Source organism: Eptesicus fuscus, chromosome 9 (assembly GCF_027574615.1).
Source record: "Eptesicus fuscus isolate TK198812 chromosome 9, DD_ASM_mEF_20220401, whole genome shotgun sequence".
Lineage (NCBI taxonomy): Eukaryota > Metazoa > Chordata > Mammalia > Chiroptera > Vespertilionidae > Eptesicus > Eptesicus fuscus.
Genome location: NC_072481.1, coordinates 76,201,485 through 76,224,221, shown reverse-complemented (window position 1 = coordinate 76,224,221; position 22,737 = coordinate 76,201,485). Strand labels below are relative to the sequence as shown.

The 22,737-nt window shown below is 43.6% G+C and overlaps 1 protein-coding gene across 1 annotated transcript in view; it reads right to left on the bottom strand.

The window, feature by feature from the left end:
• Nucleotides 1–22,737, bottom strand: part of MBOAT1 (membrane bound O-acyltransferase domain containing 1) — a 114,363-nt gene that overhangs the window by 41,651 nt on the left and 49,975 nt on the right. The window contains exons 2-4 of the mRNA XM_008146072.3: nt 11,991–12,136; nt 10,405–10,482; nt 5,926–6,021 (exon numbers count right to left, since the gene is read on the bottom strand). Coding sequence (XP_008144294.2) covers nt 5,926–6,021; nt 10,405–10,482; nt 11,991–12,136 — 320 coding nt within the window. The remainder of the gene's footprint in view (nt 1–5,925; nt 6,022–10,404; nt 10,483–11,990; nt 12,137–22,737) is intronic.

The window sequence follows — 22,737 nt, the reverse complement described above, 5'->3', positions numbered from 1 at the left end:
AACCCGCCCAGGCTCCACACAGCGGCTTTTGCATATAAATGGCCTGTTCTGGAGCAGCCCAACCAAACTAACTGCAGCTCCAGTCAGACTGCTCCAAAACCGCCCAAGCAAAGGAGGAGAAAACTAGCCCTTGCTGTAGCTCCTGCTGGGGGACACACAGTACACAAGGGTACACCAAGAGTGTCCACCTCAGGTAACTGGGAGGCTGACCCATTGAACCAATAGGACACCTAGTACACAAAACTACCCTACCAACTTAGGGAAGCAGAGAATATGAGAAGGCAAGGAAACAGATCACAAACCAAAGAAATGGAGGAGAACAAGCGACTGGACATAGAGTTCAAAACCACGGTTATAAGGTTTTTCAAGAATTTCATGGAAAAGGCCGATAAATTCCATGAGGACCAACTAGAAATTAAACATACACTGACTGAGATAAAAAATATTATACAGAGACCCAAAAGCAGTCTAGAGGATTGCAAGAATCAACTCAAAGATTTGAAATACAAAGAGGCCAAGGACACTTCTCCAGAGAAGCATGAAGAGAAGAGAATTCAGAAAGTTGAAGATAGTGTAAGAAGCCTCTTGGACAACTTCAAGCGAACCAACATCAGAATTATGGGGGTACCAGAAGAAGAGAGAGAGCAAGATGCTGAAAACCTATTTGAAGAAATAATGAATGAAAACTTCCCCCACCTGATGAAAGAAATAGACTTACAAGTCCAGGAAGCGCACAGAACCCCAAACAAAAGGAATCCAAAGAGGACCACACCAAGACACATCATAATTAAAATGCCAAGAGCAAAAGACAAAGAGAGAATCTTACAAGCAGCAAGAGAAAAACAGTTAGTTACCTACAAGGGAGCTCCCATACGATTATCAGCTAATTTCTCAACAGAAACCATGCAGGCCAGACGGGAGTGGCAAGAAATATTCAAAGTGATGAATAGCAGGAACCTACAACCAAGACTACTCTACCCAGCAAAGTTATCATTTAGAATTGAAGGGCAGATAAAGAGCTTCACAGATAAGAAAAAGCTAAAGGAGTTCATCAACACCAACCCAGCATTATATGAAATGCTGAAAGGTATTCTTTAAAAAGAGGAAAAAGAAGAAGAAAGATAAAAATTATGAACAACAAATACATATCTATCAACAAGTGAATCTAAAAGTCAAGTGAATTAAAAATCTGAGGAACAGAATAAACTGGTGAACTTAATAGAATCAGGCATAGAATGGGAGTGTATTGATAATTCTCAGGGGGAAAGGAGTGTCTGTGTGGGGAGTATGGGAAGAGACTGGACAAAAATCATACACCTATGGATAAGGACAGTGGGGGGGGGGGGGCGGGTAAGGGCAGAGTGGGGGTGGGAACTGGGTGGTGGGGAGATATGCAGGGAAAAAGGAGAAACAATTGTAATCTGAACAATAAAGATTCATTAAAATAAAAATATATATATATATGTATATATATATATATATTATTGATTTCAAAAAAAAAAAAAAAAGACATACCATCAAGAACTGGATAGTATGGCCACTCGGTAATTAGAGAACTTAACTGCATGCAATTCAGAGGTAGAAGACATTTTTTTTTTTTTACCCTTTTCCTAACAACAGTCCTTTCTAGTTCAAACATTCTACAGTTTTATGGGTAAAGTAAGAGATTTCTTAATGCAAGGAGATCTGAAAATGCCAGCGAGCAAACACCCCTTGAGGACATGTATCCCAGCTCTGCTGCTGCGAGTGAAGGGGACAGGAACTGGTTCTGTTTCCCCTGCTGTCCAACCCCAAGTCCACAGCGTGCCATAAACACACCACTGTTTTCCACAAATGCCCTTTATTTTTCCTTTGGTAACTTTCCACAGTTCTGATTATACTAAAGTGAAGTAACAATCATTCAAGAGTTTATGGGGTTTTTTTTTGTGTTTTTTTTTAAATATATTTCATTGATTTTTTACAGAGAGGAAAGGAGAGGGGTAGAGCTAGAAACATCGATGAGAGAGAAACATCGATCAGCCGCCTCCTGCACACCCCCTACTGGGGATGTGCCCACAACCAAGGTACATGCCCTTGACCGGAATCGAACCTGGAACCCTTCAGTCCGCAGGCCGACGGATCTATTCACTGAGACAAACCAGCTAGGGCAAGAGTTTATGGTTTTATGACTAAAACCAGTGGAGGAGGCAGTGTGACAAGAACAGGGAGAGATGTGGACCATGGAGGCACTCTTAGCTGCAGGATGAGGAGGAGGGGATGTGCTAGCTCATGGGAAGGTATGCAATCACAAAACAGCGTGTATCCGTTTCCTAGAGAAGCCGTAACAGATGACCACAAATTGGGTGGCTCAGAACCAGAAACACTGTCTGGAGTCCGGAAGCTGAAAGCCCAATACCAAGGTGTTGGCAGCACTGGTTCCTTTGGAGGCTGTGAGGGAGCACCTGTTCCGGCTTCTTCCTAGCTCTCAAGTGCCTGAGAGCAGGCCCTGCAGTTCCCGGCTTGTAGCTGCCTCACTCTTTTCTCTGCCTCCATCTCCACATGCCCTTCTTCCCTCCGTGTGTCTGTGTGTCTGCATCTCTTATGGACTTCTTACAAAGACACCAGTCAAATGAATTCAGGGTCCACCTGAATCCAGTGGGTCCTCATCTTAACTGGTTACATCTGCAAAGATCCTATTTCCAAATAGGGACCTATTCTGAGGTTCTGGGTAGACATGAATTTGGGGGAACACTAATCAACTCAGTACACAAGGACATGCTCACATTTAAACTTCCTGCACAAACTTGAAAGCAATAACGGTACATTCACTCCACAGTCTTGCTCACTCCTGTCTCCTATACCTGAGCCTGGCACATGCAGGGCTCTCCACCAGTGTCTGCTGAATGATGCACCGATGGACCTTTCGATGCAGGACCAGAGTTTTCTTGGAGCTTGGATCTACTCAATGACGGCCTCTCTCTCTCTCTCTCACATAAACCCCCACCTACTATCTCCAGACTCATTTCCTCTAACATGGACTGAGAGGGTAAAAGAAAGTAAAGGTGCCTTCACAGCAATCCAAGTGCAGGACCCCTACTTTTTATAATCCTTCCGCACATCCTTTCAGCATGTTCACCCACATTTAATTCAGTAGCTATTACTTTAATACACTCAACTTGCTTTGGTGATTTTTCCAAAGGACCCACCTTAGATTTAGAGAAACCATGTTCCTCCTTCCATATATAGCCAGCTTACACATAAGTACAAACTGGAATAAACAAGTTCTGGAATAAGCACAGATGACACTAGATAAGCATACAAATCAATTGATGAAAGCAGAAGAGCCCGTGAGTGCAGCTACAAACTCTCTAGGCACCAGGGACTCCATGGGTCTGATTTACAGGCCATGGGCAGCACCAGCCACTAAAGCCAAGTGCAAGGTCCAAAATGCAGTAAGTGCCTGCTGGAGGAAGGAGATGGGGAGTGCAAGAGGACAGCAATCAGGGAGCGCTTTGTAAAACAGTGATCTTTGAACTGGGTTTTGGGAAATGAAGTAAAAGGTTTCCTTATAGACAAGGATGATAAATATACCTCTAAATGGTGGAATGAGCAAGGCAGAGGCAGAGAGATGTGGACTGACCCATGTCCTTGCAGACCATGTACTTTTCGGCACTGCTACCACCTGCAGTGCACAACGGTGGGTAGGAGATGACAAGAGATGAGGCAGGTCCGCTCATCACGTGCTTGGTATTCTAGAACCTCATTGGTTGTATAGAGAACACAGACCGGAGAAGGGGCAGGGTGGAAGGAAAGATGGCCAGTTGGGGAAACTGCAGACACATGGTGGCCCAGTGTGGTGGCTGCAGGCTTGCAGAGCTGTGGATGGAGCCTACTGATAGGCCGGCTGCTGACCTGATAGGACCTGGTGACACAGGAATGTGGATGGTAAGGGTCAGGGAGGTGGCTTTCTGGGACCTCCCCAGGCACCTGTCTCTCAGCTCTGTGCTCCTGCAGAGCTGTTTACTGCAATACCCTTCCTCCTGCCTGGGTGTCTCCAGGCCCTGGCACTGTGCCCTGGGAATCCAAAAACAGTGCAGAAAGGAATGAATGAATATAAGCTTTGTACCTTAAAAAGGAAAAATGGCCCTAACTGGTTTGGCTCAGTGGATAGAGCGTGGGCCTGGGGACTGAAGGGTCCCAGGTTTGATTCCGGTCAGGGACATGTACCTTGGTTGCAGGCACATCCCCAGGAGGGGGTGTACAGGAGGCAGCTGATGGATGTTTCTCTCTCATGGATGTTTCTAGCTCTCTATCCCTCTCCCTTCCTCTCTGTAAAAAAAAAAAAAAAAAAAATCAATAAAATATATATTTTTTTAAAAGGAAAAATGATGTAGATGAGAAACAAGTAATAATCTACTTTGGGCTAAAGTCAACGTTTTTTATTCAATATCCCAACCAAATGGCTAGAGGGACTATTTGATTGAGGCTTCTGGAAATACTGAAAAAGGACTGACAAATACTAGAGTTTTTAACTCATTAACTTACTGAACACCTATTAAGAGCCAGGAACTCTTCTAAGTATTGGAGGGCTGGAGATATGGTTCTGGGGTGAAACCAAAAAACTAACGTTTGTTTATCAAACACTAGGGAGAGGTCTGAGCACCTTTTAAAAATTACTTTTAATGCTATTACTTCCCAGCTATATTGTTATCTTTCTTGTTCCCATATTTTGCTAGCAATACATATCATTAAAAACAAAAAGAAGTTTGTGAACTTGTTTCAGAAAAATTGAAAAACTGCTCCATAATCTAAGGGGGGAGGAATGCGGCAAGGAAGCAGCTCAAAAAGAAATCAGTAAAACCCAGAGGCCTGAGGGTAAGAAGAACTGCTGCATGAAAAGCCAGTCTGAGAACACACCACAGCCCTGGAAACGTTGATGCAGCATCTCTGTGTCCGTCCCAGAGCAACACCCTTCTCCTTCCTAAGCCTCTTCATGATGTGGTGGGTTAGATGCACATTTGCAAAATTCACAGGAATGAGCTGTGAGTTGTAACCCCCTTACTTCACTGCCTGCTCTCCAATCACTCATCAAATGAAACGAAGTTCAACCTGCGGGGAGAACTCGGCTTCTCCCAGACCTCGGACTGCCCTTGGGGAATAGAACCAAACTCCTAAGGAAGTACTGTGGATAACACACAAGGTGCTGTGAGGAATCACTCGGCTTTCGCGTCCGTTCCTCAAGAGCCATGAAAAGTTGTTACTGAACGAACATCAAAGGGCATACAATTTTCACTGATCCATCCCATAATATTCCCAGGTGACCTATCAGGAGAAGGGTGGCCCACCAGGTAAAGGCCTGGTGCCAGACATGGACTTTCTAGCTGCTGCAAGTCTGATGGATCTGGTGGGGAGTGGCCGGGCAGCCAGGAGGTACCCAAGAGGGTACGGTAGCAGTTATCTATCAACTAGTATGGAAGAATTTCTGTATTAATAACTAGGAGAGATAAACAGCAACCCTGAGTTAAGGGCCTTAGATTAGAGGTCAGCAAACTTTTTCTGTAAAGAGCAAGATAGCAAATATTTTCGGCTCTGCGGGATCATGTGGTTTCTGTCACAACCACTCACCTCTACCTTCACCATGCAAACGCAGCCAGAGACAGCATACAGATGAGTAAGTGCCTGGCTGTGTTCCAACGTGACTGACTACAAAGGCAGGTGGTGGGCCAGACACTGCCATGGGCCATTGCTCACACCCCTGCCTTACAACGCAGCAGAATTCAGTCCTACAGAGCAATGGAGTCTTCCCTCTCAAACTCCTTAGCACCGTCTTGCCTACTGACTTACCCAGGCACCCATGATTCTGATGTGCATACTGATCTTTCCAGACCCCAAGAGGCTGGGTCGAAGCGAGCAGTCAGACTTCCCCACCCAAGTTAAGATACTCACCCAGAAAAATCTGTAGTGAGGATTCCATAGTGGAAGATGTATATTCTGCTGATGTGGCATATTGTCAGGTATCCCATCGCTACAAAAAAGGAGTATCTGAAACCAAAACCCCACAGGACCAGATTAGTATACATTGCAATAATGCACTCAATCAATTTTCTCTTCTTCCTCTCCCTCACCCCCAACCCGCCCCCCCAAACCCCCTGTTGGCAATGTCACAAAGTTCTGTCTGATCTATCTACACTCCAGTCCTCCTCTCCCCCCACCCCCTGCTCTGAGCCCTTCATCTTTTCTCACCTGGTCCACTGCAGTTCTCAGCTTTGGCAGCATAATGGGGAATCATTACAAACCACAGATGTCTGGGCCCCACCCCCAGATAGTCAGGTTTAATCATTACAGCGTGCACGTAGCAGGTGTAATTCCAATATGCAGTCAGAGCTGGGAACCACTCACCTGTAAGGTCTTGCCCACAGATTCTCCCCTTCACAAACCATCACATTTACACGATGGTCTTTGTAAATAAAAATAATCACCATGTGCCCACCACTCTCTCCCTGAAACACTTTGTTCTCTAGCTTTCAAATCTCCTTGTTTTCTTCCCACGACTTTGGCTAATTCTTCCAAGGCACTTGCTCAGCACATCTTCCGTCTACTCCTTAGTTACCATTCCTAATGCTCTGCCCAGAACCCTCCCTGAGACTCCAATTCCCATCTGCTCCACATCACTCCATATCACCAGCCTATAGAACAAACCAGCAATACACACACATACACACACCTGCCACTTAAAACGTTCATCGACCTGTAATAATAAAGATATGTGATAATCTGATTAACTACTGTGGCCCCTTGCTAGAGTGAAAACTCCGTGAAGGCAAGAATGATCATGTACGTTTTGTTCACTATAGTCAGTTACCGTGCACTGGATGAACAACTAAATAAACATTACTTGTCTTAAAACTCTCCAAAGCATCTCACTACCCAGTGACATCCAAACTCCTGAACACGGCAGGCAAGGTGCTTCCCACACAGAGCTCTGCCTGGCCTCTCTGGACTCACCTCTGGCCACACTCCACATCCACCTTACGTTCTAACTACACTGGACATCCTGCATTTTCAGGCCAGATATCTTTCTGAGAGCTCCCTCCTCTGCCTACAATTCCTTTCTCCATGCTAGAGTTTATCTTGGAGCTGCCTAATTACCAGGTAAGGCTCAGCTACCTACTAACATCTATAATTATAATATTAAAACTTTAAGCGTCTGTTTCCCCAACTCACTGTGACCTTGGCCTGACAGAGGAGGGGTTACCTTCCTGTTAGTTAAACATTGTAAGTGTCTCGGGAGCCCATCAGAAGCACTCAATCAGAAGGGATAACTTTCAAACGCGTCCTAACACGTGGAAGATACCTATTCTGATATTAAATTATCTTGTAATACACAAATTCACGTTAAAATAACTCATGAAGACTAGATCAACCTAAGGGGGAGTAAATGGTAGGGACAAGAGAAGTTCATTTGGTAGCAAGGGAGAACCAGACAACGCGTGTGAAGGAGGTTCATGCACTCTAACGCACTATATAACTTCAACCTCTTTTTACCATTGTTTGCAATCAAAGACCTTACTACACAACAAAGATCTTCCCCTACCCTGGCTTCATCCTTAACCTTTCCAAACCAGAAGATGGTGAAAAAAGCAAACGACTAAGAAAAAACAACTCCCTCCAGAGCTGAAGCAGAAGTTGAATGGAGTTTGGCCGTTTTGCCTCCCACACGTGTTCCCTTTCTCCAGCCAGTTCGCGAGGGTCAAGGAAGAAGCACAGAACAGATTCAAGACAGATTCTTCCAGGACCTTTTCAAATGCAGCCAGGCCTGCTGCTTCCTCTTTCTCCTCAACAGGAGTTGGACCCATACTTTCCCCTGCCCCCTCACCCTGAGAAAAAAGCAAGTTCGATTCGATTGTTATAATAAGACCCACCCACCAACGATGGTGCCAAATGCTGTGTCCCAATACAACAGGGCAATGCATTCATGCTCTGGACAAACCTGAAAAATCTAAGGAACCCAGAAGTGGCCTAGGGAGCGTGTGTTCTGGAGACAGACCAATGTGGGTTCATAACCAGCATTGGCAAAACTAGCCCATGGTGTGAGATGGGGACCGTGGTTATTCCAGGAAGGTGGGCTGCGGTAGAGACTGGGAATGCATGAAAGTAATAATTCTCTTTCTGACCTGGGAGATGGGTATATGAATGTATTCACTGTGTGAAAATTCAACAAACTGTATACCTATCTACCTCTCTAAGCTTTCATTTCCTTATCTCGGGAACAAAAAAACAATCGATATCATATTGAGTTGTCCTAGAAAGAAATATAGTTGCAATAATGATAAATATTAAATACTAGAGACCCGGTGCATGCATTTGTGCATGGGTGGAGTCCGTAGGCCTGGCCCCACCCTTGGTCTGGCCTGCGATTGGGGACTTCTTGCCCAGTCCAGGGAGGACTGTGGGAGGTTGGCTGTGGGAGCACACTGACCACCAGGGGGCAGCTCCTGCATTGAGCGTCTTCCCCCTGGTGGTCAGTGTGTGTCATAGCTACTGGCCAGTAGTCCAGTTGTAATGGTTGCTTAGGCTTTTATATATATAGATAATAACATATCAAATGATACACTTAACAAGCATTCATATATTTAAAATGATGAAACATAATATATTTAAAAGAGCTTGACCTGGCACTTGGCACAAAGCAAATACTCCAAAATTGGTAACTGCATCACCGAATTCACACCAAGGCCTCTGTCCTAGGAGATACTAACTATATTCTGCTCCAGCTGGTTCACATGAGGTAAATTAACTCCTGTAGCTTCTGCCCAACATAGCGACTTGTGAAGGAAACAGCTGGTACCCCAAGGACTCTCTGTAAACCCTGAATGACAATGGTTAGTCCAGAAATGGGTTAGTTCCCATGGCAGCAAATGCTAACCTTCCCTCCCCTTCCAGCCATATGACAGGACCCTTAAAACCGGCTCAGTGATGAGAAGAGAACATTTCACAGAGAATCCTGAAATCCTGGTCCTGAAGAGAACTTAAGTTCAAACCACCACAAATGCCACCTCTGATGGAGGGGAAATCGGACGCACAGAAAAGCTGCATCACTTGTCTGACCTCACACGGCTAGAAAGAGCCAGGTTTCCTGCTCTTTCGGGTCTACTCTGCTTTCCTGCTTGGATAGGAAGCGACTTCATCCACTGGGGAATGAACCACTCCCTGCTTCTGCAGCAGTGGCAACCGCACAAGCAAAGAAAGGGGAAAACTTGTCCTGGCATCCTTTCTTTTTGGTCTTGTGACACGGCCCTCTGCTACCACAGCATGATTGCCTGTCTGTAAACTGTTCGGCTCGGCCAAGGCCGGAGTGTTCCATCCCTGGCCAGAGACTAACACGGAGATCAGGGGCCTGGCCCAGAGTGAGTGTGCATGCAAGCTCTCCACCCTCTGAAAAACAGACCACACCCCAGCGGCATCCTACAAGCACAGGCAGAGCTGACAAATTACAATTTGTAAGGAAATGCCCAAAGAGATGCAACAGCAATTTCATTAATCATTCCACTGTTTCAAAAATCAAGTTTAGTGAAAATCAGCCATTTTCACCCCTACTTAAAAAAAAAAAAAGCATTTTGTCATAATATAAAGCATTTCCAAAACCCATTCTTTCCAAATTAGACATATGGGTTTCCTATTTTCCTTCAGGTCCAATACTGAGGTGTCAGAAAGACCATGGGAAACAGAGACAATGGGGAACAGATACCCCAGCTATCTTAATTGATGGTCTAAGCATGTAGCCTTCAAGGTAGAATGAAATTACTTCAAAATATAATAGTAAAAATATTTCTTCCTTAACAGTTTCCATGTACATCCTTAAAGTATACAAAGTTCTGACATACATACACACCCAGAAAACCATGGCCAAATTCAAGATAATGGAGATTACACCCCAAGTTTCTTCTGCTTCTTTGGGATCCCTGCCACATTCCCCTGCACCACCCCTCTCCTGGGAACCTCTGATCTGATTAGATTGCTTTTTCGAGAATAGAATTTGTGTGGCTTCCTTCACTTGACATATTTATTTGAGACTCATCCATGTCATTGTGTGGTTCAATCATTCACTTCTTTTTATTGCTGAGCAGTATTCCATGGCAGGAAACATTTGTATTATTTCCATTTTGGGGCTATCACAAATAGAGCTGCCTAATTCTGATATACTGTCTTTCACCCGAGTCCCAATTTGCACCCCACCTTTTCTGTAAAGCATTTTCTGAAGACTCCCAACATTTAGGGCTTCCCACCCCTCCATGTGATGTCCCAGAGAACCAAGTGTATGCCATGTGTGACACACATGGGGAAGGTACCCCTTCCCATGAAAATAAATACATTTCAAAGATCATAAGTAACCCCACCTTGCACTGTTCATTCCCAGAGTCTTACCTGTGAATATTGGATACACTTGCAGTGACCAAGATTCCATAGCACATTAACACCAGCACAAACAGATGTGCAGAGTACCTTTAAGACATTGTGGGGGAAGGGGGAGCAAAAACACTGAATATATTTCATATTAACATATCTATTGGCTACCAATACTGCTACTCCACCTCCACCCCACCACAAAGCAACTGATCAGTTAACTCATGTTTATGTAAGAAAAATAAATCAAGTATTTTTGTTCTGTGAAATTAAGAACTTTATCTTGAAATGATATTAGGATGTCTTGACACAATCTGCCGGTTGTAGCACTAGTGATGTTAGGAATCACGAATGTGATGCTTGTACTTTTTTTTTTACTTTTTTTTTTTTTAGAGAGAGGAAGGGAGAAGGAGAGAGAGAAACACTGATGTGAGAGTGAAACATTGATCAGCTGCCTCCTACTGGGGATCGAGCCCACAACCTGGGTATGTGCCCTGACCGGGAATCGAACAAGCAACCCTTGAGTGTATGGGATGACACCCAACCAACTGAGCCACACCGGCCAGGGCTTATACTTTTTTCACATACACAAGTGCAAGTCTGAAAGAGAGTTCTTTCTTCAGACTTTCCCCCCAAAAAATGTTAAGTACCAGAACCAAAACTGAGCTAGCTTTTACCTGTCTTGTTGGTTGATTCAAAATACTCATCAATCTTTCTCAAATTTTTGTTGAAAGAGGAAGAACAGCATTCTAGATCCCTGAACAAATTCACAAATTTCCTTCAGTTGTACTTCTAGAAATGTTGCTTCCTAAGCTTCTTCCACAAGAAGTGCCACTCCCAAGTATTTACCTAGAACGTCTGATCTACTTGCTTTCTTTGTTTAAGAATGACTGCCAGCCTTGGCAAGTGTGGCTCAGTTGGTTGAGCAAAGAGGTTGCCAGTTCAATTCCCAGTCAGGGCACATGCAGGAGGCATCCCATCATGTTTCTCTCTCACATCAATGTTTCCCTCTCTCTCCCTCTCCTTTCCTCTCTCTCTAAAATCAATAAAAACATATTGTAAAATAGAATGACTCCCATTCCCTAAGACCAGCACTAAAACAATTGTTGTGGGTGGTGGGAAGAGACCCAGCAAACCGACCTCACAATCAGCTGCAGCCTTTACACGAACAAGTCTCCTGTTGTGGGTGGGAAACACCAATATCTCCAGTAGTAATCAAGAAAAACACCACTGTCCACAACATTTAGGAATGGTTCCTTGTCTGGAAAATTAAACCTTACAAAAACCCATTTACATGACCCAGGGGAGATCAGTAAAAGTGTAACTTTAAGAAAAATTCACCAAATGGACTTTCAATGGGTAGTCAAATTTATTGATTCCAGGTTCTTATAGTAAATGTAAATTTCTGCAACATCCCCAATATTTTAAGTACATACATATATAATTTATACTAGTATATACATATACACATACACACACACACACACACACACACACACACACACACATTTATTTATATATATTTCCTTAGAGTCTGGGAAATGCCAAGAATATTGCCACAAAACACCCGAATGATAAATATTAGAATTCATGAGGCTCATACTCACCAGCCAAAACAAAAGATGACAAAGTAGATGCCAAAAATGGTGGCAAATGTGTGCCGGGCCAAGGGACTGGTTTTACTGGGACTTAAGTAGATGCGAAACCAGAAAGCAGCAAACAAAGCAACAAGCTGGCACGCCACAAAATTCACCTGTAAGAAAAAAAAAAAATCAAAACCTTTACTGCTCTGACTGTGTGAGAATGTTCTCGACATTTTTCAGATTTCCATGTTGGGTGCATCTCAGACTTGTACTTCTTCCGCAGGAGGGTGTTCGTTTGGAGGAGGAGCCACAGACTGCAGAGAACTGGGCCCTCCTCACTGGTATAAGAAGCAAGCAACCCAATCAAGGCAGATGAACCTAACAAAGGCAGACCTCTTTTTATTGCGCTTCATTTTACTGTGCTTCACAGGTGTTGCATGTTTTACAAACTGAAGGCAAGACCCTCCACCATAATCCAGCAAAAAGATTATGGCTCGCTTTATTGCCCTACTCGCTTTATTACGGTGGTCTGGAATTGACCTGAAATACCTCTGAGGCATACCGGTAGTTTCTTTTCCAGTTCTTTAAAACTAGCCAAGGCTGCTTCCCACCCATAAAAGGAGACTAGTTCACGTAAAGACTGCAGCTGATTGTGAGGTCGGTTTGCTGGGTCTCTTTCCACTACCCACAACACTATTTATATATCCAAAAGGCTAAGCAGCCAGCTGACTGGCTGACCGGCTGGTAGCTATGATGCACCCTGACCAGCAGGGGGCAGATGCTCAGTGAGGAGCAGAAACCACAGCTGTGGAAACATGGAACAGACTGATGAATCTCAGAGGGAAGGGGGAAGGGGGGAGGGCGGGAAGAGATTAACTAAAGATCTTATATGCATACTAGAGGTCCGGTGCATGGATTCCCTCGGCCTGGCCTGTGGGTATCCAGCCGAAACCGGCTCTCTGACATCCTCTGAGGGGTTCAGGATTGCAAGAGTGTGCAGGCCAGGCCGAGGAGCCTCTAGTTCTAAACTAAAGAATAAGTTCTTTTAGAGATGCAAATGAATCAAAGAGGCTTCCCTCATCTGATTCCTAAGAAATCAAATGCTTCTTCAAAATAATCAACACTTGTTTTATGACTCTAATTTTTCTCATTTTAAATTAACACCAAATAAGCAAGAGCATTGCTCAAATTCAAGGTGTGACACTAAAGATCCATAAAAGAAACAGCCCAGCATTAAACTTTCAATGTCAATGCTGTCCAATTATGCAACTTTGGCACCAAATTTCCTTAGAAAAACCTCAGTGATCTAGCTCTCAAAAATATTTTCCATAAAAGAAAATATGAAGTAATTCCCTGACACCTATAGGAAAGATCAGCTGATTTAACACAAAATCAAAATGCATTAAGTGGCTTATCAGTTAATGAAAACTGGAAAAACAATTTAATCTTTTCAGAGTATTCAGAATGAAAACTTCAGTATCAATTTACTTTTAGACGGTACCTAATTGAAATGGATCAAGGATATAAATATCTGAAGAGACCCTCAACTTCAGCTTCAGGAGTTTTTCACGCTACAAAAAGCTCTAGCTGTAAAATTCACGATGGCTGGGCTCAGAGGTAGCAGACATCGCCTCCACCTGAGGTCATTTTGGTCTCCCAATAAAAAACAAGAATACTGCCCGGCCAGCGTGGCTCAGTGCTTGAGCATCAACCTATGAACCTGGAGGTCACAGTTCAATTTTCAGTCGGGGCACATGCCAGGGTTGCAGGCTCAATCCCCAGTAGGGGGAGTGCAGGAGGCAGCTGATCAATGATTCCCTCTCATCATTGATGTTTCTCTCTCCCTCTCCCTCTCCCTTCCTCTCTGAAATCAATAAAAATATTTTTAAAATAAAAACAAGAATACTTTGAACCCGTTTCTAATTCATAGAAAAATAATACTTTTAGATAAATTTTTTGCTTTTAAAAATTGGCTGTACTGCAAGCATGTCAAACTTGTGGCCCACAGGCCGCATGCAGCCCACAACAAATATTTTTGCGGCCCAGGCAATATAATGGTATATAAGAAACGTTTTAACAAAAATTTCATAACTTAATTTTTACAATATCCTGTTATACATAATTATTAACCCTTTGCACTCGCTTGCTTTTTTCTCGATTCCTTTATTCTAATGCTAACCGTGTCGAGTCACACTCAACATCCGAGTGCAAAAGGTTAATAATGAACTACAATGTTCACTAATGACTGATTATTATAATCGTGTTGCATTCATTTCCCTTACGCACAGGCACACCATTTCTCTCCACTAATACTAACAGCGAATATTTTAGCAGCCGATTGCCACGTCATTAGTCTTGTACTGACTTGTTTGGTGTGCGCAACAGGAAATATTTCGCTTTCGGAGAACAAAAAAAATGGGTTCATTTGCATTATGCTTAATTTGTGTAGTTAGTGTCTGGTAAGTTAATGTTCAAGAAAAAATATTAATTTTTATTAAAATGTTCTATTATTTTATGTTAACGATTACTCGTTTATTTCAGCCCTTTGTATTCAGCATGTCTCTATCGAAATAAACCCACGTTTCAATGAAAATTGAAGCTTTTGTTTTTTTGTGGCCCACATAAACTTAAACCTTGTTTATTTGGCCCGTGTGAGCCTTTGAGTTTGACATGCTTGCTGCACTGAGTCTCCCCTCTATTTTGGAGATCATTCTTCATCAGTCTGTCCAAAAACCTATTTCCCCTACTGCTCACCCTCACTTAATACCATAAAAGGCACAGAGGAGTTGAGCTGTGTGGTCCTATCCTGCATAATTTTGGTCATATCTTTTTATATAGCCTAAATGCACAACCAACAACAGAGAGAGAGAGAGATACAGACAGAGAGATAACCATCTTTGCAAGTTTCAAAATGTAAAGGACTTGTCAACTGGAAAGTCAAAGTTATGATCACCTGTAGGTCATCAATCATACATTCCTTCTTTCTCTCAGACCCGGGTCCAGCCTGCAGTCACAGCAGAATGTAGTTACTAAGGAGACAACTACAGGAAAAGTTGCTCCATTCCTGTTGGTTGGCCAGTAATTACTGAGCATCCCTGAACCTGAGCATAGAGCAGTGATTCTCAAGAGTATAGACCCCCAACCACCAGCAGGAACAGCCTGTTAGAAAAGCAAATTTTCAGGTCCCACCAAAGACCATCTAAATTAGACATTCCCTCACTAACCCCCCTGCCAGCCTGGTCACCCCATGCAGCCTGCTGTTCAGTTGTTTGGTCGTCCCTCACTAACCCCCCTGAGTAGGTCCAGCAATCATAATTGTGATGTATACTCAACTTTGAGAACCATTGGCATAGAGGAGAAAGAAGGCATGTCCCTTCCTTCAGGAGCTTATAATCTAACTGAAGAAAGAACACAAATAACTACAAGTAATTGTAAATTAACATTAGTATTGTGTGAACTTTTTATATTACTAGAGGTCCGGTGCACGAAATTCGTGCATGGGAGGAGGGTCCCCTCAGCCCAGCCTGCACCCTCTCCAATTGGGAACGCTCAGGGGATCGGGCCTAAACCAGCAATTGGACATCCCTCTCACAATCCTGGACCGCTGGCTCCTAACTGCTCACCTGCCTGCCAGCCTGATCACCCTGAACTGCCTCTGCCTGCCGGCCTGATCACCCATAACTGTCCCCCCTGCTGGTCTTGTAGCCCCTAACTGCCCCCCCCCCCCCACCGCCTGCCTGATCTCCCCTAACTGCCCCCCCTGCCAGCCTGGTCACCCCCAACTGCCCCCCCTGCTGGCCTGGTCACCCCACACAACCTGCTGTTCAGTCGTTTGGTCGTCCCTCACTAACCCCCCTGCCAGCCTGGTCACCCCACGCAGCCCGTTCGGTCGTCCGTTCAGTTGTTTCAGTTGTGATGGCCCCTGGCTTTTTATATATGTGGATATGTCCTTTAGATCATAAGTAAAAGACAAGATGTTTCATGGTTAAGGAGGAATAGGACTCAGAGGGACAATAAGAAAACCTGTTGAAATAGATAAAAATTGAGGGGGTGGGGGACTAAAGACACTAAAAATACTGCTGCCTGGTTCCTATCCCCAATGCTTCTGATTCAATAAGCCTGGCATCAGGACTTTTCAAAGCATTCCGGTAATTCTAACAAGCAGGCAAGATGCAGACCTCCTAGTTTGGAAGACAGAGCCACCCATGAGGACCTGGGCTTCCCCAGGATGGAGAAAAACACAAAGGACAGGGGGATTGGACTGTGAAAGCGTTGGGGCTGGGATGAGATGGAACAAATTTAGGAGTAATCAAAGCCTGAAGGTCATCCCTCAGCCAGCCCAGACTGCCTCAGCCTCCTGGCAATCTCCTGCACTGGGTCTGTCATCTGTAAGAGCCCTTTAAACCTACCTCCAAGGAAGAGAGAGCATTACCATGGTAAACTACCCTTGATCCTGTAACCCTAGGGACTGCAAGGAAAGGAAGAATCCCTGGGTCCCTAAAGCAATCTGCCATTTTTCAGTCACCATAATATAATGTGCAGCCAGCTGAATGCCCTGGTTCTGACACTGAGATGTCATCTGGGCAGCCTTAGGTGATTAGTTGGTTAATTCTACAAATATTTACTGGTTGACTCCATATGCCAGATACTGGGGACAGTGAGAAAGATACTATCATTACCTTCAAATCAAGAAGAGGCAAATTACATGTTCTAGGTTTCAATTCTTTTTTTTTTTCCAAACTGTCTTTGGGAGAACTGGTCTCTAATGTCTCCTCTGGGTTCAGTGGTTTCTGATTCTATATCTAACCCCAATCCTTTCCCTTAACTGTTCTTGGTAAATAAACCCAAGACTTCTTTATGGATTAAAAGCTTTCCCCTACACACAGACACAACTCACTCCCCCACCCTCTGCCTGGAGTGAGTCACGAATGGCTAGCTGAATGTTCCAAGGCAAACACAGCACCACTTAGTTCTAGCTGGAGGGTTCAAGAAGAATTGCTTTTCAGTTAGCAGATGTACACCTTAAAAGGTACAGGCCAAACCACAATTAGACATCACTTACACCCAGTAGGATGGCCATTATTTCAAAACAAAATATGGAGAAATGAGAACCCTTATACACTGCTAGTGGGAATGTAAAATGGTATAGCCACTGTGGAAAACAGTAAAAAATATAATTACATATGATCTAGCAATTCCACTTCTGGGTCTATACCCAAAAAAGATCGAAAGCAGGATCTTAAAGAAACATTTGTCCACCCATGTTCATAGCAGCATTGTTCAAAACAGCCAAAAGGTGGAAGCAAACCAAATAGGCATCGAAAGATGAATGGATAAACAAAATGTGGTATATACACACAATGAAATATTATTCAGCCTTAAAATGGGTGAAATCCTGACACATGCTACAACATGGATAAGCCTTAAAGATACTATGCTAAATAAAATAAGCCAGTCACAAAAGGACAAACAGTGTAGAATTCCACTTATATGAGGTGCCTAAAATAGTCCAATTCATAGACTGAAAGTAGAATGGTGGTTACCAGAGACTGGAGGGTAGAAAAACTGTGATTATTATTTAACTAGAGGCCTGGTGCACGATATTCATGCATGGGAGGTAGGGGGGTCTCAGTGTAGGGGCCTGCACCCTTTCCAATCCGGGACCTCTCTGGGGATGTCTGACTGCCAGTTTAGGCCCAATCCCACAGGACATCCCTCTCACAATCCGGGACTGCTGGCTCCTAACCACTCACCTGCCTGCCTGCCTGATTGCCCCTAACCACTCTGCCTGCCTGCCTGCCTGATCGCCCCTAACCACTCTGCCTGCCTGCCTGATCACCCCTAACCACTCTGCCTGCCTGCCTGATTGCCCCTAACCGCCTCTGCCTGCCTGCCTGATCACCCCTAACCACCTCTACCTGCCTGCCTGATGCCCCTAACTACTCCCCTGCCAGCCTGATTGCCCCTAACTGCTCTGCCTGCCTGCCTGATTGCCCCTAACTATCTCTGCCTCAGCCCCCACCACTGTGGCTTTGTCTGGAAGGACATCCGGAAGACGTCTGGTCTATCTGGTCTAATTAGTATAGATGGGTATGGATTTTCAATTTTGCAAGATGAAAAGAGTTCTAGAGATGGATGGTGGTGATGGTTGCATGACAATGTGAGTGTACTGAATGCTCCTGAACTGTATGCTTCAAAAAGGTTAAAATGGGAATTTTTATATAATGTATATTTTACCAAACTTTTTTTAAAGTACAGGATGAAGCATGAAACCAATTTCTTTGTGTTTGCTAGTTCATATCAACACTAGCAGCTGATAGAAACTATGACCATCTCTGTGGCCAAGAGTGACTGGCTGCCATGACAACAATTCATATAGAAACAGAATTAGATCTTTGCCCCTTTCCTCTCTAAGGGCCAACAAAATTGGAGGCATTATCCTTTAGAAATGCAGCCTGAAATGGGTTTGATTTGATGTATGAGATTTGCTTCCAAATAATCTTGAAGGGATGGAGAGAGTAAAGTGAGTATAAATCAGTGGTTCTCAACTGGGGATGATGTACACTCCAGGGGACATTTTTGGTTGTCATAACCAGAAAGGGGGAGGGGGTGCTCCTGGCATCTAATGAGTAGAGGCCAAGGATAATGCAAAAATATTCTAAAAGGCACAGGACAGCCCCTCACACAACAAAGAATGTTTCTCCCCAAAGTGTCAGTAGCACTGAGGTTAAGAAATCCTGGCATGAAAGGGAAAAAAAAAAGAAAAGAAAAGAAATCCTGGCATGTATGAAACGAGGTTGGCCTGTTGAAACTGTTGAAGGTAAGTGCTGGGAACGTATCACTCCACTTACCTCTCCATTATGTTTTAATTTTCCCATAACGAACAGATGGGTTGTGGGGTTATTTGTGGGGGGGGAGGGTATTTGTTTGTTTTAATATGTTTTTATTGATTTTAGAGAGAGAGGAAGGGAGAGGAGGAGAGGTAGGGGGAGCGAGAGGGGGAGGGAGAGGGGGAGTGGATAGAGACATCAATCGGCTGCCTCTTGCACATGCCCTGACTGGGGAATCTAACCAGTGACCTTTAGGTACAAGGGACAACACTCAACCAACTGAACCACACTGGCCAGGGCAATAAACAGATTTTTAAGAAAGCAAAATCACTGGCCTGAAATGATACAGATATTAACCTGTGGTAACTGCAAGCAGTTGAAAGATCTCTTTAATCAGAGAAACACCTACATGAGGGAGATAACACATATGAGTACAGAGAAAAACCAAAACAATAAAGGCACCATGTCTTCCTAAATAGAAAAAGAGCCACCTCTTATGAAAATATCAAACTTCCATAAGAAAAGAATCAAATTATAACAAACACCAGAGAAAAAATCTACCTTCATTAATCAAATAAAGCACTGTGCCCTCCCATCCCATGACCAGCAACAGACCCAGTAGTTACCTGCATCGTCAACAGAGCCAGATGCCAGTGGCAAGACCCTGCTCCACCACTTACTGGTTGAAGAATTACAAAAGCTCACTGCATCTTGGCTCCTGGTCCATGCAATGGAGGTAATAATAGTAGTACTACCTCACAGGGTTGTTATGAGAACAAAAGAAGTTAATATGTAAGATCACCTGAAACAGTGCCTGGCATTGATAGGCACTTGCTATTAATATTATTCCATATCTACTAAATGGACACACAAGCTGTGCACAGAATAATCTCAATATGTGGTAACTGGGGTTGAGCTGTTGACAGCTGGCTTCCCGTCTCTTCCCTGCTGGCCTCACACTGACTCTTCTTCCCACCCAACCTTCAGACAGCTGCCCGAGTTTCCCAGGTGTCCTTTCTTCAACAGGGAGGGGCAATGCAGCTTGGGACAAAGAGTCAATTTCAGGGTTTTCCAGCTCCTGAGTGGAGTTTTGTAGACTTTATCTAAGGCAGAAATAAATATGAACGTTAAAGCAATATTGGGAAAGTTAGAGAAGATATCTGTTTCTTTGTAATTCTAAAATGTGCCTTCATAGGTCAAGAGCAAAGCTGATGAATTTAAAGCACAGAGCTTCAACCATAATCATGGAGGGAAGAAAAAACTCTTCAAATGCTATTTTTCTGCACAAAAATCAAGAGAGCTTGTCCAGAGAGTTGAAGGAGGGACTCGAGGAGCAGAAGGAGCATTTAGACATGGGGTAGAGGGGTGAGAGCAAAGGTGCTGAGACCGTCCCTAGAAAAGTCTGGAGGAAGGATGCAGGTATCTCTGGAGAAGAAATGGTGCCTGGCCTGTCAGAATGCAGCCCGGGGAGCCGGCCAGTCCAGCGGAGAAGCACTGCTTTCAGGAGGCCAGGTGAGGAAGTACACAGACCTGCACACACAGGCCCCTCTCCGGGGCTCCAGCAACAGCAGAGAGGTCTGCCGAGAGCTAGCAGGCCTGAGAAGGACCTGCAACTGCAATGAGGAGACCGTTGAATGTGAACCTACTGCATGGAGCCATGGCAGGGACTGCAGGGAACGCAGATGGTGCAGCATCAAGAGGCCAGCACCCTAGACCACAAGGATGTGCTCCTCCTGAGCACAGGCCAGTGGGGCCCCAATGGCACAGGGACCCGCTGCCCTCACCTAGGCCACGAACGTCTGTAGACCCCTCAGGGATTAGCTCATTCCCTGGCATAGAGGTAGACAAATTAACGTAACATACATTAAACGGAAAGTGAGCTGCCCACAATTAGAAATTTCTCTTGAACACTAAATTAAGTTTAGTAGGGACTAACTAAACAGTTACATTTTTTGTTGCAATATCTATGTCTGTGGCTGTAAATTTTAAATCCACTATTATTGGCACTATTAGAAAAATGCCCAAAAAAATATGTGCAAAAATATTCACCTCAGTATTATTTCTAGTAACAAAAAGAAGGAATCTGAAAGTTCAACTATTTGTAAAGACCCTGGTTAACACATGAAATAACTAAGAGTGCGCGTTGCATTATAATTCTTTCTAAAAGAATCTGGTAGTATTGGCTATAAGCCATACTTTGAGTGATTCATGGAAATTTATTCCTTGGATGATAAAAAGCTTAATGCTGAAAAAATGCTGAGGCATTATTTACAGGGCAAAATGAAGTAAAATCTACCTAAATATGGAACAGGATAGGAATAGTAATTAATGGTAAACCCATCCTACCTAATAAAACAGTAATATGCAAATTGACCATACCTTTGCTACACCCATAAGCCATGCCCACCAGCCACGCCCACCAGCCAATCAGGAGCAAATATACACATTAAACCAGCAAAGATGGCGGGGGGTTGGGATCCAAGCAATGATGGTGGACTGGGGCAGGCGGTTAGCGCTGGCAGCCAGCTGACCAGGTCCATGATCAGGGATCAGGGACCAGAGCAGGCCGCGTGGGTTAGCGCCGCCAGCAGGCTGACCAGGTCCCGGATAGGGGCTTCGAGTCTAGCATAACAAAAAGAATATTCAGCAAAAGCAGGAGACAAGGTTTCATAAGTTCTCCCCCAGGTCACCACTGTTCTCTTATACATTTTAACCTTTTGCACTCGGATGTCGAGTGTGACTCGACACGGTTAGCATTAGAATAAAGGAATTGAGAAAAAAGCAAGCGAGTGCAAAGGGTTAATTATCCCAGACTTTGCCTGATGGGATTTGATTTGAATTATGCCTAATAGAGATTACATGGCATGAATTGTAGGCTCATTCTTTTGTGGTTGCCTGACTGAGAAAGGCCTTGGAATGAGAGAAGGCACTTTTATTTTCCTTTTTCATTCTATAGAGACTGAGGAATTACAGTTATATGAAGAAGTTAGTAAGAGAATGAAAGTCTCATGCTGTATTTTTCTGTAAATTTTATCAGGTGGACTATCAAAAACTTGGTGGGATCCTTTTCAAGAGGTGTTACAAAAATTATGTTGGAATTAACATTCAAGAGTAAAAGGAGAAAAGTGAGTGGTGGGTAAAGGAAAGAACTTTGTCCTAGAAACCAAATAGAAGCCACATAAACCTTCAGATTCTTACTCATTGTGCTTTGGAGGTATTAAAGGATAATTTTTTAAAAAGGTAAAATCATGACTCATAATCTGTATAGATAAAAGGCTAAGTGACCGACATTTGCCCATCCGTCCGACCAACCGGTACATATGACGCACACTGGAAATTTAAAAATAAACTTTGACTCGCACACGTGCCATACATATAAAGCTCTCGCTGGCGCTAATTTGAATGTTGCATTTGGTGAGAAAGATCTTTTCAGAGGGGATATTTGTGTCACCATGCTATACGATTGGCCATAGTACAAACGAGTTTAAAGTACTGTAGTGTTTGGGGATGTTTCAGACAGTTGTCTCTTAAAACAAATATGAGATCAGAGGATTCTGCTTATAGTGAATGGTTAGTAAAACTTGGAGATGGCAAACTTGATAGCAGTTTTCATTTAGGAATGGATATTATTGAAATTACCCATGAAATGATTTTTAATGGATCTATTATTAAAGCCACCTTTGGAAATAGTATATCTATAGATAATATTAAAAATATATCTAAATGTGCAATACTTTGTCCAAAAAATGAGCACGTTCAAAAATTAAATGAAGAAATTTTGGATATACTTGATGGAGATTTTCACACCTATTTGAGTGATGATTCCATTGACTCAACAGATGATGCTGAAAAGGAAAATTTTCCTATTGAATTTCTTAATAGTATTACTCCTTCTGGAATGCCGTGTCATAAATTAAAATTGAAAGTGGGTGCAATCATCA